This window comes from Alligator mississippiensis, chromosome 4 (assembly GCF_030867095.1).
Source record: "Alligator mississippiensis isolate rAllMis1 chromosome 4, rAllMis1, whole genome shotgun sequence".
NCBI lineage: Eukaryota > Metazoa > Chordata > Crocodylia > Alligatoridae > Alligator > Alligator mississippiensis.
In genome coordinates this window covers 239,244,919-239,259,322 of record NC_081827.1, presented here as the reverse complement: position 1 = coordinate 239,259,322, position 14,404 = coordinate 239,244,919, and the positions used below count along the sequence as shown (strand labels likewise).

At 41.7% G+C, this 14,404-nt stretch overlaps 1 protein-coding gene across 6 annotated transcripts in view; it reads right to left on the bottom strand.

Moving 5' to 3' along the window:
- NCKAP5 (NCK associated protein 5) overlaps positions 1–14,404 on the bottom strand; it is a 464,916-nt gene that overhangs the window by 336,136 nt on the left and 114,376 nt on the right. For all 6 annotated transcript variants that reach the window (XM_059727432.1, XM_019480457.2, XM_059727427.1 and 3 more), the window contains exon 3: positions 3,775–3,908. In XM_059727432.1, coding sequence (XP_059583415.1) covers positions 3,775–3,908 — 134 coding nt within the window. The remainder of the gene's footprint in view (positions 1–3,774; positions 3,909–14,404) is intronic.

The window sequence follows — 14,404 nt, the reverse complement described above, 5'->3', positions numbered from 1 at the left end:
CCGGGGAAAATGCCACCACCGTGCCCCAGGATGCACTCTATCCCTGCCCGCCTGCCTGCCCACATGTACCCCCTACAACCTTTCTAAGTACCCTTAGGGGTACACGTACCTCTGGTTGACATCCCCTGTCTTAGTACACCATCCAATCCAAGTTTCAAGTATTTCCCAGAGCCTGATTGTTGGGTTTTGCTATAATTCTCCAAAGAGTATAGGTGGCAACTGCTAGGTCACTTTGTTGTGATTAGATTCTGACAGAAATGCAAACATGCCTTCATCACAAGTGCTAGATAATTAGTTATCAATTCTGGTCTGATCTGCCGACAAAACATCACCAAATAGAATACAGCAAAAAGAGTCAAAAACACTAGAAGAAAGCTAAACAGTGCATGTTCACAACACTGGAGCTACTTATACTGTCACTTTATGCAAAGTGTTATTGGATTTGTAGTGGGCATGTCTGCCTTTTGGGAGTGACAGGCATAACCCAATAGTCAATGCTAGTGTGAAAGGAATACTGATAATACTGATACACAGTCTAATGTGTATTACAGAGTTACATTTACAGACCTTTACTGCTCTAAAATGGGTAATTTCCTACTTTGAGTAACACGCGATCTTAAAAGCCTTAGACAGTATGCTAGCAACAGATGTACATACCTGTAAAAAAAAAGGCTATCATAACAGAAAGACTTTTTGCAGTTCAGACAAAGTGGAATTTAAAGAACTGACCCTCACCTCTTCAATTACTGCTTGCAGATATATTTTACAATAATGTGTTTTATTGAACCTGTTTTCTGTACACCAAAATAGTAATCAAAATAAGTGAAGTCCAAGCCACTTTTATTACTGCTTTAATGTTTAATCACTGCATGGGTTTGTATGGACTATATGCATTCAACAAGCAACAATTCTCCTGTTTGCTGATGGACAGAAGAGAAATGTAATCAATTGAAATTGTGTATAGTACTTAATGTGCTTTTTACAACAGTGGTAGAAATTGCACCTACTGTTTTGGTTCTTTTTGGACATCTCTGGACATACAGCTGTAAGAAAAAGTGCTGAAATGGTCACTACAGGCCAGACACAGTAGTCAGACAGAAGGGCACTTTTTCACTCCAGCTTCCAAAACACAAGGAAGTATACATTTCTGTAAATTCTGAGAAGCCAGCCAAGACATCTGATTAAAAAGGCACTGAGGAAAAACTGGATCTAATACTGGAAGGCCAGGAAGTGACTGGATAGTGTTGCACTCTACAGTGACCTGTGAGCAGATTGGGAATGAACATTACTGATAAATGGGAAGAGGAGATCAAAATCTCCACACAATGCATATTCCTGAAAGGATTTTACCTAACCGATCAATATTTGAAGGCTCGGTCTCTTTTATTTAGTTTGGCAACAGCTGTATACTTCCTTATGATGATAAATTCTCATGGAATTGAACTGAAGAGTTACAAAGAAGCAAAAGATATCTGGATTTGAAGGGGAAAATACACCATCGGAGTTACACTTATACAAGAAAACACAATATCTGTAACTACACAACCACAAGGTAAAATCCTGCCTTTAGGAATAAACAGTTTTCTTGTAGCATTTATATTTTGAACACATGTGGCATCAGATAGGAAACTAGCACCTACCTATCCAGTGTCCTACCTAACATGGGAACCTACAGTTTGATTTTATAAATCTGTTCCTTCTTGTAAAACGCAATGGTCAGAAATTTACCATGAAACTACGGCTACTGTGTCATTTCAAGGGTCTGGTAGATTTACACAGATGCTGAGTAGAAGGACTTCGATTTATTAGGGAACCTTAGCCAGAAATATTGCTGATGTGGTAGAAGCAGGGCCTTCAATCAATAAAAAAAAAAAATGCTTTCCTTCTGAAGTCTCACAGACAAAGCCGCAAAATTGTACGTTTGTATGGTTGCTCAAAATGTTTTCACACAATTTAAGAATAGACAGCCTTTTACATTGATTATAAAAGGTCTAATTAGTGTTTCACATGCTGTCCTGCCCAGCCTTCTAAAGATGCAGAGAAAATACATTTAGAAGGTAGAGAGAGACCTTCTATTCAGCACAAGCTCTAAACCCGTATTTACATTATCCTAATGCCTGTACATATAAATCAGAAACACATATTCTGACTCAGCGGTGGAGATGTGGAGATTTTCAAATGCATGTGGAATTGTCCCAAAACCTTTTGTTTCTGGGAGAAGTGGGCCAGACAGTGCATGGCTGCAGCATGAGCCAGCCCTCCAGCCTGCTTTAGGGCTATCAGAGAACCCGAATGGAGTAGGAGTGTGCGCACAGACTGCAATCCTGCACGTGGGGCAGTTTCACCTAGCCACCACAGAGGTGATTGTGCCTGCATCGTGGTACCCCGGAGGGGTTGTTGCAACACTCTGGTTGAGAATGACTGGTACAGCAACTAGAAACCACGCTGTTCAGTGTTGTACAAAACAGTTTTCTTTCACTGTAAAAACAAAACTAGATCTGATTTTTGGGGGGGAGTGGGACACTGCAAGAGGGTTGATGCATAAGTTCCTTTGTGTTGGATAATAATAAAAAAAAAAAGTGAAACTATTTTCTATTTTGATTTTGTCTGTATTGGTTGCTTTTCCTTGTGTAAATAAGAAGCATCCAAAATTGCATTTTGGCTAACAAGACCTCAGTGTGCATCACAAAAACAGTAAGGCTCGCTCCTCCATCTTAGCCATTTTTGTATATTGATTGACTACAACAGGGGTGCTCAACCCCTGGCCTGTGGGCCAGATCTGGCCTGCAGCCTCCTGTCATCCAGCCCACGAGGCTCCCCACAGGTCCAGAAATGCGGTGATTGGAGAACAGTGCTTCTGTGAGCTGGATCGGGCACCTGATCCCACCACAAACAGTTGGGTAGGAGTGGTACCAAGTCCAGGGCCCAAACCCCACACACAGTGGGCTGAGAGGGGACAGTGCTGGGCCTCAAAACCCAATCCTGGCATCCTGGGGGTGGGGGGCAGGCTCCTATGGATTAATCCTAGTGGGAGGGGGTGGCACCAGGCCTCTGGGGACCAAAGTCAGTGGGGCAGAAGGGCCTGATCCTGGCGCACAAGGCTCAATCAGATAATGAACTAGACTCACCCCACTCATCTGGCCCATGGGGCCAAAAGGTTGGGCACCACTGGACTACAGAGATAAATTAAGACTTTGGTTCTGCAATATCAGTCATGTGAACAGATCCCAAGCTCTAACACAGAGCCCCATTCAAGCCAATGCAGAAATGAGGCCTGAACGTGTTCAAAGAGAGAAAAAGCTTCCATCTTCTATGATGTTGCGTACTTGGCAATAGCCCAGAAAGAATTATCCCATTTCAGTAATTTAATAAATGAATGTTATTTACAATTGTAAGGATGACAACAGGCACAGCATTTATTCATCGTACCAGATTATGAAGAAAATAAAACTTTGATTCATTCATTTCTTGAGAAATGTTAAAACCTATGATTTTATAGAAAAAAAACAGTAGGGGTTGTACTAATTTCTTTTCTACAGATTTTGTTTAAACTGGCTCTGGAATTGTATAGCAAGGGTATAATCATCTTAAATTCCATAGCCTGCTTACAATCATTTATCCAGAAGCCTATTGGGTTTATCCTTATTACATTCAGTAGGAGTTTTTGTCTCCTTTATGTCCATGTTATCCAAACTATCAGAGTGATGCCCTGTGCTTTGAATTAAAGCATATTCTTTCCATATTGAGAACAAAGTTTATAGAACCATGACATACCTTGAAAACTGCTGCTGCAATCCATGCATTTGAGCTCTGCTACGCTCTGACTCCAGTGTCACCTCCCGTAATCTTTTTTCACTCTCGAGTCTCAAATGTCTTTCTTCCTCCAACTCATGTATCAGCCTCTCACGCTGGAAAACACCACCAGAGGTCACATGTTAGGCTGTGGCAGAGTACTTATTTAATTTTTTTTATAGTGCTTTCTTTGAGGATAAAGATAATAAAACCTGTGAAAAGAGACCAGCAAACCTACTGAATTTATTTAATCCTGATGATTTGGTCTATATCACTCTGAATTGCAGGACTGGGATGACGACAGCCCAAACCTAAGTTCTCCCCATTATGAATATGAGAATGATCATTGGGGTGAGATTCCTTGCCCGCCATTCCCATATGCCCCCTTAAGGAGAGATTTGCAAGGGTTAAATGATGCTTGTCCTTTGTTGGTAATACATACAAATGGTTTAATACACTATTATATCCAGCAGCTATTATCATTAAAGGTAAATGGGGGAAAGGATTTACAGATATTGTTAACAGTTGAGAAATGGGATAGTATCTGGAAATCACTCTGTAAAATATCTAATTCATAGCTCTTAAGATTTGTTCAGAACAAGATATTAAATAGGTTTTATTGGATCCCAGAAGGTTATTTAAAGCAGGGCTAGCCTCAGACGAGTATTCCTGGAGATGTGAAAACCAGGTTGGGTCTCTTACTTATATTTTATTCTTTTGTCCTAAAATTGCTCGTTTTTGGCTTAGCATATATGTAGCACTTTCTAAGATACTTAAAATTAACACGGTATCATTGCCAGATTTATGCATATTGGGGGTTATGGATTCATTACCATTGTCTGCACCCATGAAAAAATGGCTAGCTATAATCTTTTTGGTGGCTAAATGGATAATTTTAAGGAAATGGAAAACTCCCAATGTACCTTCATTTTCACAATGGTTAAAAAAAGTTATGCGTGTTGTGTTAATGGAGAAGATTAAATATGCAAATAGACATAACTGGGCTCAATATGAAGAAATTTGAAGCAATATGAATCTTATGTTAAGTTTATCAAGTGATTTGTTTGTGGTTTGGTATCCTTTAAATGTATATACATATTTGTTAGTTGGTTGTATACAATGTCAAACTCTCCCCTTCCCCTACTGTTTACTAAATTTATAGCATGTATATTTATCTATTGTGTAATACTTTGTTTTTGCTTTTTTATTGCATTTTACTTAGTTTATATTTTACTGTTTTTGCTGGCTTTATTTTGTTATAATATGAAAATTAATAAATATAATGACAAAAAAGTGATGCTCGTCAAGGACCTATGGCTCCCATTGTTGAAAAGGCCACCACCCATACGGAGGGAGAGACTGGGCCAATGACCACCCCCATTACTCAATTGTCATTGCGAAAAATTTGGGGCCCCTAAATAGGTATAATTTCTGAGATTGGTTATATTCCCTAAATCAGGTATGGGAGTCAGATAAGCTGTCAGCTGGAGATGTGGTAAAAATTGTAAAAGTGGCCTTGGGAATAAATAGCTCCTTATTGTCTAAAAAGGTTTATTAGGGTGAAGAAACGAATGTAATAGCCATCCTGAGGGAAGTTGCAGGAGTATTTGCGGGGCATGGTGGGATGCTGCCCACAGTGGCTAGGCCTGTGCAGAAACTGGGTGAAAATGCAATAATATTTACAAATAAATTGTAGCTAGCCTTCCGGACGGTGGTCAATTTAACCACACCCCTGCAGGGGCAAGATATGAGGGATGTCAATCCATTATTCAAACAGCTCCTGTTTGGAGTACTCAAGAGGGAAACGAAAAGCAAGCTCTCATTGCTGTGTGACTCGGGGTCAGACTGGAAGACAATTCAGAATGCAGTATTGCATGTGCAATGCAGTAATGAAGCCTATCAGAAAGGGAAAGGAAAAGCCTCAGCTGTCACCTTTAATAATAATGGACCGAAGGGGACAGGAAAGTCTTTTTCTAGCACCCATAAAATATAGCAGCTGGGCTAGGGACAGAAGTTGCACATAAACCAGTTTACGAGATCAGAAACTGGTTTAAACCTGTAACAGAACATAAGTTCAGTGCACGTAAACCAGTTTCAAAATGGCTGAAACTGGTTTAAGCTAAACCTGGTTGAATGTAGTATCAGACTTAACTGATTTGGGTCAAACTGGTTTATGGAATTTCTGTCCCAGACCCCTTCCTGGTTCCGGTTCAGTCAGAGTCCCCCAGCATCCCAGCATTTTGCAGTCCTGGGCAGGGCTGTGCTATCTGCTCCAGAGTAGGGCTGGCCCCACCCCTCCGCTCCCTAGCTGAGCAGTGAGGGCTGACTCACTGGCTCGTGGTTCATAGATGTGCTGCTCTAGCATATGGGAACCCGAATGGGAAAAAGCTGCCCAAACTGTAACCAGTAAGTTCCCGCAAGTGTGGGCTCAACACAAATTGGAATGTGGGAGAACTGAAGCCCAGATTTAATTGCTGGACCTGATCCCCCACCCCAAAAACAATACAAATATCCAACTGAGGCTGAAAGCAGCCTACAGGAGACCATGAACACTTTGCTAGAACAGAGGGAGGTTGTAGAACAGCAGAGTATCAACCATGCCCCCATGTGGCCTGTAAGAAGAGCAGATGGGAAAACAGAGGCTGGCAGTGGTTTATACGGCCCTCAATAAGGTCACTCCTATGACAGTCCCAGTGGTAGCAAAATACTCAGTGGTAACAAAGTGATGGCAGCAATTGTTGGAGGGCAAAGTGGTTCTCAGTGCTAGATTTGTCTAATGCCTTCTTTGCCACTCCCCTTCACCCTGATTTCTTGTATAAGTTTACATTTATATTCGGGGGAGGACAGTACACCTTTACGCGGGTAGCACAGGGAATTCATGCTGCACCTGCTATATACCACACTCGTGATGCACGTGTGGGATAAACTGGACAACCAAGAAAAAGTGATTTCATATGTAGATGATATCTTGATACACTCCAGTACCTGAGGAGAGAATCTCGAATAGTTAGGACGGATCTTACAACTGACAGAACAGACAGGCTTTAAGGTGAGCCCTAGTAAGGTGCAGCTATGTCAGCAACAGTTTTTCTATTGATGTATAACTTCAGTGCATGAAGGGCAATCCCCAGACACACAAAGGATACAGAAGTTACCAGCCCCAACCTATGATACCACCCTGCAGTTGTTCCTGGGACTGACCGGATTCCCTTGGGGGGGTCATAGAGGAATTTGCAAAAAAAGCAGCGCATCTATACAAGCTCCTAATAAAGGAATCTCTGTGGGAATGGGGGGGGGAGGGGTGTGGAGCAACAAGAAGCAGTTAAGGCCCTTAAGGAAGGCTTGGTACAAGCATTGGCCTTGGTTTACCCTCAAGTGAATAAGCCATATATCCTCTAGATAGCAACCACTGCGCGAGGACTCAGAGAAGTGCTGAGTCAAGACCATGGCACCAACATGAGGCCTGTGGCATACGTGTCCCAGCTTCTAAATCCAGTAGAGCAAGCCTTCACATCATGCAAGAAAGATGTTCTGGCATTAGTGTGGCCACTGCATCATTGGAAGTATCTGGTTGGTCTGGCCCCAGTAATACTGAGGACAACACAGATGCCAGAAAATACATTTTGGGTGTGTCTACATGTGCATTTACTGAGCAGTAACTTACTGCAGAGTAAGAGGCTTTTACACCAGTGTCTATACATGCAGGTGTTACAGTGCAGTAACACTGCATGTGAACTGACTTGGAACTAAAGTTAGCCCCAAGTCAGTCCATACAAACAGGTTTACAGCACAGTAAGGCATCTACACATGCCTTACTGCACAGTAACTACTCAAGATTATTCCCAGTACCCAAGTCAACATAAACTGCCATAGTTACTGCAAAGTAATTTTCACTTACTGAGCAGTAACAGTGCATGTGTACATGCACCCACTGCCTGGAAAAGCTAATGAAGGCCATGTATCCAATCCAAGATTAGCAAAATGAACCTTAGCACCAATAAACAAAGATGTCAGTGTAGAAAGCAGACAGTTTATCTCAAGCCCCATATAGCTTGCTCATAGAGGAAGAAAAGCATGAATGTCCATTTCCTGAGACAAAACCAAAAAGATATTCTCCACTTAGAGGGAACTTGGCTGTTGCTGAAGCAGACAAAGGACCTTATGTTGTTTGGTTTGTGAACAGATCCAGCTTCCACAGCAGGATATCTTACAGTTAATGTTAAAAATGAGGAGGTGATAAAAGGAAAGTGCACCCCCATTCAGCACAGGCAACTGAGATTGTGGCCATGGCAGTTGTGCTAGAGAATACTCCACAAGATGAACAAGTGGCAGTGTCTTCTGACTCAAATTGGGTAGTAAGAGTCATTTTGGACTTGCTACCAGTGCGGAAAGAGAGAGGTATGAAGTCAACTGATGGAAAGACAGTGGCTCGTGCTTCCAAATTGTTGCATGTGTAGTAATTATCAAAAAAAAGGATTGAACCCACCTATATTAGTAAAGGCCCATAAAAAGGGAACTGAAGAAATCAAGTGAAATTAGGAGGTTGATTTACAGGCAAAGAGTGGAGTGAATGAAGGGCCACAATGGATCCTTGATAAAGCACCAATAGTAGCTGGAGCTAAGAGAACCCAAGAGGCAGTGGATTTGGTAGCATTACAGGCTCAAAGCAAGGAAATAAAATACTTGGTAAACAAGGGGCAGGGGAAAGGATGGAAAATTTGGAAAGAGCCATCAGGATTGGCTTTAGCCCAGAAACAAGAGGAGAAGGAGGCTCCAGTGTAGGAAAAATTATGGGTAGAAATGATAACCATGGAACATGAACATGGACACTTAGGGATAGATGCAATCCTAATAAGACTGCAGGCAGTGGGACGGTGGCCAAGTATGAGGGAGGAAGTCAAACAATACATTAACAACTGCTTACCATGTGCAGCAAATAATCCTGATAGCAAAGTAATTAAGGGACCCCCCCAGGATAACAGAGAATTAGTGGTCCATGGAGTAGGCCACCAGTACACTACATTGGACCCATGCCTCAAATGGCAAGGGGGAATAAATACTGCCTGGTGATAGCAGATAACTTTACAAATTGGACTGAAGCTACACCCATTTGTAACAACACAACTACCACCGCAGCACAGGTGTTGGTGGAACAGGTGCTCTCCGGGTGGTGGGCCCCCAAAGAAACTGAGTCAGATTGGGGCTCTTATTTTGTTGGAGAAAATATCACACAGGCAGTCTGTCAAGCTTTTAAAATACAATGGAGACTGCACAACCCCCGTAGTTCAGGTCAAGTGGAAAGGACAAATAGAACCATAAAGACTGCCTTGCAAAAAGTGGTCAACCAACAAGGGAAGGATTGGGATCAAAACTTACCCTTCATTTTGATGGCACTTAATTTTGACAGCACTAACTGTAGCTGCACCTGGAATCACCGTAAACAAAGCAAATGACAGGTGAGAGATGCAGCCACCAGAGCAATGGTGGCTAGGAGGGGAGCCTCTAGATAGCCTCCAACCTCATATCCTAACAGACCACAAACCTGTCACAATCAGTGGCTACCACACAGCGGCAAGTGGCCACAGCCTTGAAAGCCAATGTCCAGAAAATGGACAAGCAGCTAGGCCCCATACTGCATCCTCAGGAATGGGAGATCAGAGACCAGGTGCTGTATCGAGAGGTAAAAGAAAAATCATGTGCTCAGTCCTCTATGGATGGGACCAGTCTGAATAGTTACCAAGGCCAGTCCACCTGTATATCAAATAGAAATATGCCAAAATTCCACATGGAAGCAAAAATGGTTTCACGCTTCGCAACTAAATACTTGGAAAGGAAAAGAATGAGGGGTGAAGACCTCATTATTAATTATGTTTCAGATGCAGTTCAACAGATCCAGAAGAGTGGCTCGGGCAGTGATTCATCGAACACCTGTGAGGAAGACTGCGGTTATAACGAAGAAGAAGGAAAAGGTGTGGGTATGCTTACGGATAAAAAAAACCCAGGCAACTAAAGGAACTGAGTGCTAGCATCAAAGAAAGTACTGCAGAAAATTGGTGGGATAAACTGACCCATTGGATCTTCAGCCAAGGACTTATTCACATTATCACCCCCCGATTATTGCATTATTGATTCAAATTCCTTGTACTGTAGTTTGGTTACATGTGTCTGTAAACTGATAGAAGCAACAAATGAGTGAACAACACGTCTTGCTATTATGGAAGGAAAAGAAACAGAATGATAGTAATGTAATTTTATGTCCTTGTTCTCTTTTAATATTAGTTCTGTTTTAATATTAGTAATATCAGTAGTTCTGAGCTTAAATATTATTGGCTACAGCTGTATTTGTAGTGTTATGTGATGTGTATTGCTTACGTAAGCAACTGAAAATTTTAACGGCCAGGCAAGACACCCTCCTGTGCAAAGGATAGTGGCTGGGGCAACACTGGGTTGAGGTGACAAGACTGCCACAAAGACTATCAGTCTCCACTAATGGTTACAAGCCATTAGGCATAGAGAAAGTGGGGCTTGTGGCACCCAATACCAGACCTGTGTCATAAAATGGCAAGTAACAACAGAGGCCAAGGCAAGAGTGGATGAGGATAGTGAAAGCACTATCAAAAAGAACTAACAGTTCCTCTGCTGGTGGCTACAACCCACTAGGCATTGAACTGGATAGGCCTCAATGCTCTGTTGCACCTGAGCCTACAACTAAGAGTGACGGCTCCTCTAGGAGGGCCATCAAGAAGAGGAGCAGTGGCAAAGACCTGGCACAATCATCACAAGTGTGGGCTGGAACTACATGACAGGCCTAAGGAAGCAGGCGAGGGTTCCAGACTGCTCGGGGTGGTAAGTAGGGAACTATAGTTACATTTTAAAGCAAAACCTATAAGGGGTAAGAGACTGAAATACCTGAGAAGAGACAGTAACACTGAATGTATGAGAGTCATGAGGGGCACGTGATACACAAGGGACATGAAAAGCATGCTGTGGTCAAGGCACCTATGGGGAAAAACCCAGGCAGAGAGGAGGCCTGAGGGATCTCCTCCTCATTACTGAAGACCACCTGCAGATCCCCCAGAAGGACTTTCTGAATACCTGGCTACAAGGATACTTTGTCCTCAGGGTAACATAAGACCTATGCAAGGCTTTCTGTTGTCCTTTTGGCTTACGTTGCATTTTATGTTAGGTTCGGTTCACTGCGTCTTACTGGGTTGTGCCTTAGCATACGTGCATTTTTTTCTATTGTTCTTTGTTATGTTCTTGAAGTTGCAAATTGCTGTGGTCAATAAATGCTGTCTTCAGAAAACAGACTCTTCTTGTTCAAGCATTTATGAATTTATTGCCACTATCTAAAATCTAATCTTGAGTCTGGTAACACTCTTGCATATCAATATCACCTAAAACAGTATTACCTGCAAAGGAAAAAGACTTCATACAGTTTGGTTCGCTACTCTCACCCATGCTAGCAGAGGATTCTTTGCAATATATAGTTTGTTATTTGTATAATGCGTCATACTTCTCAAGGAAGACGGTCTTCCACTTTTTGTATAGTTCTACAATCCACTTGCACAACGTACTGCTTCCAATAACCAAAGTCACAAAAATAAGGAATAAAATAATATCTTATTTCTGAGCCTTTGCTTTGCATGCTCAGTTTGTTAATTCCATTGCAATTTACTGCAAAGAGAGGAATGGAGGGCAAGAGAGAAAGAGAGTGCATATGCAGATTTTAAGATTTGGTAGGGGCACAAATCTGTGACATAATAGGGTGCTGTAAAATACCCCTATGATCTTGAGCTGCTCTCATTTGGCTGAGTCACTGAATTCAACAAAAAAAGCCATTAAAAAGAAAAACTTCTCCCCTCTCCATCCCTACTTGGAAGCCAAGTTTGGAAAATCATTTAAGATGCAATTTATGTTTAAATGTTAGTTATTTTGCAGAGGTCAGAATTAGCACAAATCAAGTCCTTTTCATCATTCACTGGAATGGCATTATTACATCCATTGCTTAATGATTTAGAGCCTCAAGAGCATATCTGGAGTTTCATCGTGTAGCCACTGCAGTCAACAGCAAAGCTCATCTTTACATCAGCAGGTGTGGAGGTGCTTGTATTTTATTTTATTCTGATAAAGTACTCTAGTAAAGAATCCTGCCCTGATAGTCTGTGTACTTCAATAAAGAAGCGGCATAGAGAAAAATATTTCAAAAGTTTAACAGCACTGCCCTTTAGGACAAAGACATAAAAGTATATTGATATCATGGGCTGTGGAAACATAAGGCTGAACAAAACAGCGACAGCATACCATACATGTCAATATGTAGCACATGTTCATTTCTGAATTAACCCCTTAGCTTCAACTCCAATACAAAAGCACCTCTATTATACGTAACTGGCCACACATGATTTCAGGGGAAAAAATAAAACTGAAATGAGTATTGGGATTTTTAAAAACCCTGTGCATTCTCAATGGGAACTACTACGAAGAAATTAAATCTAAGCATATGTGATTATTCCATAGCATCAAACAAGTCAATGCAAAAACTCGATCAACTGACTTACTAACGTACTATGTTCTACTAGTAAGAGAGCTCAGGCATCAGCTGGTTAAAAGCATTATCAAATTGCACTAGGCACACCATTTATATGCTTTGGAAAACACTGTAAACATGGGGCGGCACAATTTGTCGCCTGTCAAAGATTTTGATGTAGGTCTGTTGCTGACCTACATTTTTATGACATACCTGCAAAAATGAATCAAGATATTATACATACAGTTTCATTACAAAATAACAAAAGTTTTGTACTGTTAAGCCATTAAATGGGAGAGATTATTTGTACAAGTCTCACAGCTATAAATCTTATAGGATAATAATTTATAATAGCAGTAACCAAGGGACCAAAATATGAGCATTACCAAGTGGAAAAAGGATCTTAAAGACAGTGATAAATAAGCAGATGCCACAAAGGGAAGCTGCAAAGGATTAAATGAAATATCTATACACTTGTGGAAAAATATGGGGAATTATGCAGCGAATAGAGAGCTTCTGTCTAGCTAGTCATACATAATATCTAGAAAATGGAAATTTTCAAAATGGGAAATGAATTATCAGGAAATAAATTTATTGTTCTAATTAAATTATCCAATTAATGTTCTTGCTGCTTCAGAACCCAATTCTGCAAGATGCTGAGAAGTCCTTTGCTATTACTGGATGTCTAGGGAGAAAATCAGGACTGCTCAGCACGTATGAAGCAGTGCTCAGGACCTCGCTGCAGCAAAATCCTGCCATTCCATGAGCACAGAAGGGGAACTCAAGCAAAAGATATTAGGGGAGGTTTTCAAAAGTGGTCAGCATTTTCTTAACTCCGTGCTCTTAGATGTCAACTTTAAAACTCCCACAGCTTCTAATGGGAGTAGGGTTTGGCCAATGCTGAGCACTTCTGACAAAGCGATTAATTATAAATGTCCCTTGAGAGAAGCTGCTCCTAGAAAGACAGAGGGCAGTTGGTGGAAAAATGACATGCAAAGAAATGTCTGGTGTTTAGACTTGAGCTTGAGGCTGAAACAGCCAAAGAGTCAGGGAGGAAAAAATGTACGAAATCAGGAACTGAACTTTCATTCATGTGCAAGCCCTGAACGTCCTCCAACATGTCTGGGACTGCACAGATGAGCATTTTGGTCAAACCCAAGACTTTTGCTGACCTAAGAGACCTGGTCCCAGCAACAAATCCTCCATTGCTGTCTCCAGTCTGAGAGAGAAGCTATCTCTAGTTATCTCCCACTGAGAGATCCTCAGCTGAGCTAAACACCACATTTCACAGAGAGGTCCATCCGGAGTTACCTGCCTGCAGTCTGAGCTACTAAATCACAGGAGGATGGGTCAGTGAGTACACCACCTTACACAATTACAGGATGCACTTATTCCTACACTCTCCTTTTGAAAACCTCTGATGAAGGAGATTCCACTGTCCTACAATTCTTAGGGTTAGAAAGCATTTTTTTTCCCCCTGAGATTTAATCTAAATCTTTTCTGTTGCCATTTAAACCCACTGTTTTGTGCCCCGCACTCTGCTGCCAGGGAGAACAGTTGTTCTCTCTCTTCTCTATGGCATCCTGTCAAATGTTTGAAAACTGCTATAATGTCCACCCTTGATCTCTTTTTTGCCAAACAAAACATACCTTGTTTTTTCCACTTTTACTCCCAATCTCTTTAACATCTTTGTTCCTCGCCCCTAGATTCTCTCCAGTTTTGTTTAGCTTTGTGGGAGGAGAATTCAGCTATCGACTCAATGGGCATTAAAAAACATTGAATCTATACTGAACGTGTTCCAGTTCCCCAGAACTTCCTATGTGCCAAATGCAATAAGCTCTGAGCCCCTAATAAACCACCTATATATTAGGTGCAGAGTTAGAGCTCCAAGGAAAAAGATCAAAGAGAGATATAGCAGCAGCATCCCCCTGGTCTAAAGCAGGGGTGAGCAAAATACAGCCTACAGCCCAGATGCCAAATGATTTTACCTGGCCCACAGCACCTTCTTTCAAGGAGAATTGTATCCAGCCCATGGCTGCCCTGGCTTTCGGGACCTCTCACCCTTCTCTCTTGCCCGTGCCA